The sequence below is a fragment of the Nicotiana tabacum genome, chromosome 19, assembly GCF_000715075.1.
Source record: "Nicotiana tabacum cultivar K326 chromosome 19, ASM71507v2, whole genome shotgun sequence".
Lineage (NCBI taxonomy): Eukaryota > Viridiplantae > Streptophyta > Magnoliopsida > Solanales > Solanaceae > Nicotiana > Nicotiana tabacum.
Window position 1 is genome coordinate 95,507,320 of NC_134098.1, and position 3,756 is coordinate 95,511,075.

Genomic DNA, 3,756 nt, shown 5'->3' on the forward strand with positions numbered 1-3,756 from the left:
TGTTTCTCTCATTTTCTCATATTGTCTCTTTTTCCCATGCCTAGTTGCTATGGGTTTAGACTAATGTTTTTAATTTAATCGTTCTTATCATGTTTACGGATCTTCTAGTGATAATTGAGTATTTATTTCGAAGTTGAGATTGATATTGTGGAACCAAATGTTGAAGTAAGGCTTGTTTATATCTCCCTGTTGTTATTTATTCATTGCATTATGGTAAGGGAGAGAGTTCATACACGAAGGGTGATGTCGTGCCTTATTGTGAGTATAAAAGCACAAAGGGTGATCTTGTGCCATATTGTGAGTGTTAATGCACGAAAGGTGATGCCGTGCCATGATATGAGAGTTAATGCATGAATGGTGATGCTGGGCCGTTTCTATTGAGTTTATGGTAAGATTGAGAGTAAAAGTACGAAGGGTGATGTCATGTATATTTTCTTTACTGTATTCGTGCTCCTGTTGATTCATAGTATATTGGTTGTTCCAGTTATAATTCTGTTGTAGTTTCTTATCTCGTATTTCCCTCAGCATATTTTTCCCTCCCGATATTTCCTATCTAGCTCTTTATTATTGTTATTTGTATATACAATGTTAAATTATACAGGTTGATTTGTAGGTGCCTTGCCTTAGCCTCGTCACTACTTCGTCGAGGTTAGGCTCGATACTTACCAGTACATGGGGTCGGCTGTACTGATACTGCACTCTGCACTTTCTGTGCAGATTTTGGTACCGGCTCGAGTTGATCGAGATTTTAGCTGTTGGACCCGCTATCCAGAGACTCAAGGTCGGCGTTCACATACCTTGAAGTCCCCGTCTATCTTTTCTGTTGTACTGTTTCTTTCATTCAAATAGTTATATTTTTCTCAGACTATTACTTGTAGTAACATTCTAGAATGCTCGTGAATTGTGACTCCAGATCCGGGTAGTAGTAATTAAATGCAGCCTTTATATTATTCCGCACCCGCTATATTTTATCTTAGCTAATTGTTATTATTTTACTGAATGAAATAAGGATTGGTTTAAATGATTCTCTAACGTTGGCTTGCCTAGCAAGTCAAATGTTAAGCACCATCATGGTCCCGACGGTGGAATTCCGAGTCATGACAATTTCTCCATTATCAAAAAAAGATAAAGAAAAGAAATTTATAGTACTTGCTCCCCAGAAACTATATTTCTAATTATGCTATTTGTAAGAGGAAAAAACTTGATTATATATTCATATATTGGTGCTTGTACCAAATTGCATCCATTTATATGGTTAAGTAATAAATTGAGGTAATTTATATATATATATTACTATGTTTACATGATTAAACTATATGTAAATAATAACTGCCAATTTGATGTAAATATTGAAACATGTCATAATCTTACGCGACAACTCGAATATTACCAAAAATAGGAAAATAACCAAAAAAAGAGAATATAAATAAAAGCAATAGTAAACTGAACTAGGAATATTGAAACATGTCCTAATCTTCTGGGACAAATCGAATATTAACAAAAACTGAAAATAACTAAAAAGAGAATATAAATAAAAACATGTCATAATTTTCAGCGACATCTCGAAAATTACCAAAGAATTCGAAATTAAAAAAGATAATATAAATAAAAATAATGGTAAACTAAATTAGGATAGTTATTCATCCATTTACAAATTAAGAGATATTATTAAGAGAGTATCAAATACTAATAATCTTATAATATCAAATCACCACTGGTCATTACAATATTATAGAGGTCAATTTTGAAAATCTTTTTAAAAATGGAGAGTACAGTCAACACTGTGATTAATTATCTAAATTTACATGCCTCATAACATGTGAACACTACAAAAATGAACTGGATTCATATCTATGAACTACCGAAATTGAAAAACCAAAGGCTTCAATATGTTGGAAAAACTCTATAAATACCAGGCTTCTGTATTATAAAGTTCATATCACATAGTAACTCTTACTAAATAATACTAGTTATATCATCATTATCCTTGAGAATGAGTACTAGATGGATTATGGTTCGCAAAAGTATTCGTCTCGCAAAGATAGAAAATCAGAATAATCGACTAGTGACTTTCTTAAAACGCCGAAATGGTGTCTTCAAGAAAGAAAACGAGCTTGTTGTTATGACTGGTGCTGAAGTTGGCACCATCGTGTGTCCACAAGGTAATTAGAAGCCTAATTATATTTTTTTGGTCAACTATATATATATGATATACCATCAACAAATATTACTTTTTAAGCATAAATGTACATGTATCATCATAACTAAACATGCAAATCCAAGCTCTTGAACATGATAATTAATTTCACATAAAATTAAAGCATCATAAAAAAATACTTGGTGTGGGAGGCATTATAATAGTAGATAGACTGATTTCTCCCCTCTTGCCCTATTTTATATTACCAATTTCTCTCCTTTTTCTCTATAGGTAGCAAGCCTTACTCTTTTGGTCATCCAAATGTAAATGAAACCATCAACAAATATGTTGGCGAAGAAAGGCCTCCATCACCATCATCACCAGGCATTGATGACAAGTATGTCCAGATGTTCCGAAAAGCCAATTCTAGAGAACTTAATACACGATTCAATTCTCGGCAAGACCAACTAGTTTTTGTATTAAACTTGAAAATCAAACTCAAGCAAATGAATAAGAAAGTGGAAATCCATCAAGAGTGGTTCAAGGGTCCTATAGAGAAGATAAACTACACCGAGGCTTCAATATTGAAGGAGGGATTGGAAGATCTGCTCTTGAAGGTGAAGAACTATGGTACTGAGCGTGGTTATGGTTATGAAAATGGAAAGTGGAAGGCTGAATAAAAGCTACTACTAGTTTTATTTTAATAATCGTTCGTGTTATTTATTTTTAAAGGTTAATCTTGGCACAACCATAAAAGTTGTCGTCGTGTGACTAGGATGTCACAGGTACAACCCATAAATAATATTTTGCAGAAATGCAAAGTAAGGCAATCTACAACAGCCCAACATGGTCATGATTTTTTTCTTTCCCGGCCGTATCCTGCACATAACAGGAGTTTAGTGTAGGGGGGCTATTCTAGTTAATCATTTTTTTTGGGTTGGGGTATTATGTGGTGTTTTGGTGATATCAACTATGTATGCGTAATAAAAAAACATGATTGTGATGGAATATAGGTAGAGTTATAAAAATTATATCTCAGTTTCAAATAATTCAAAAACTTAAAATTAAAATAATATAATGCTATTGTTTAAAAACTTAAAACTACATAACATATCACAAATACTTATTATATTACAAATAGCCAGAATATAGTCTTCAAAATAATATCTAAGCTAGAGAGATACCAAAAAAAATAAATTCTAAAATCAAAAAGTAACTTGAAAAGAATAAATGAAAGAATACAAAAAACAAACTTTAAAGAAATTAAGCATAAAGAAGGAAAATGCAAACGTGGAAGAAAAGTAAGAAGTAGAGGCCAAACCTTTTTGTACTTTGCAGCAAATAAAAGTCTAAAGTGTATTTGTTTCTCAGTAAACGACAAAGAGAAAAGATTGTGAAATTAAAATAAATAATTAAAAAAATATTGACTTTTGAATTTTTTAGTTTGAGAATTTAGTATCAATTATTTTTTTGAATATTTAAATTATAGAAAAGGATTTATTAAGCAATCTTAAATTTGAAAAATTTCTCGGGGCTTACGCCCCAAATAAAGGCCTAAAACAATAGGGATTACGCCTAGGCAAACACCTAGAAGGTTGGTGCGTATGCCCCACTAGACA

General features: G+C 32.1%; 1 protein-coding gene across 1 annotated transcript; it reads left to right on the top strand.

Moving 5' to 3' along the window:
* Nucleotides 1–1,993: 1,993 nt before the first annotated feature.
* LOC107796345 (agamous-like MADS-box protein AGL62) lies at nucleotides 1,994–2,817 on the top strand. The gene is made up of 2 exons (XM_016619101.2): nucleotides 1,994–2,162; nucleotides 2,429–2,817. The coding sequence occupies exons 1-2, from the start codon at nucleotides 1,994–1,996 to the stop codon at nucleotides 2,815–2,817; spliced, it is 558 nt and encodes a 185-aa protein (XP_016474587.2).
* The last annotated feature ends 939 nt before the right edge of the window (nucleotides 2,818–3,756 follow it).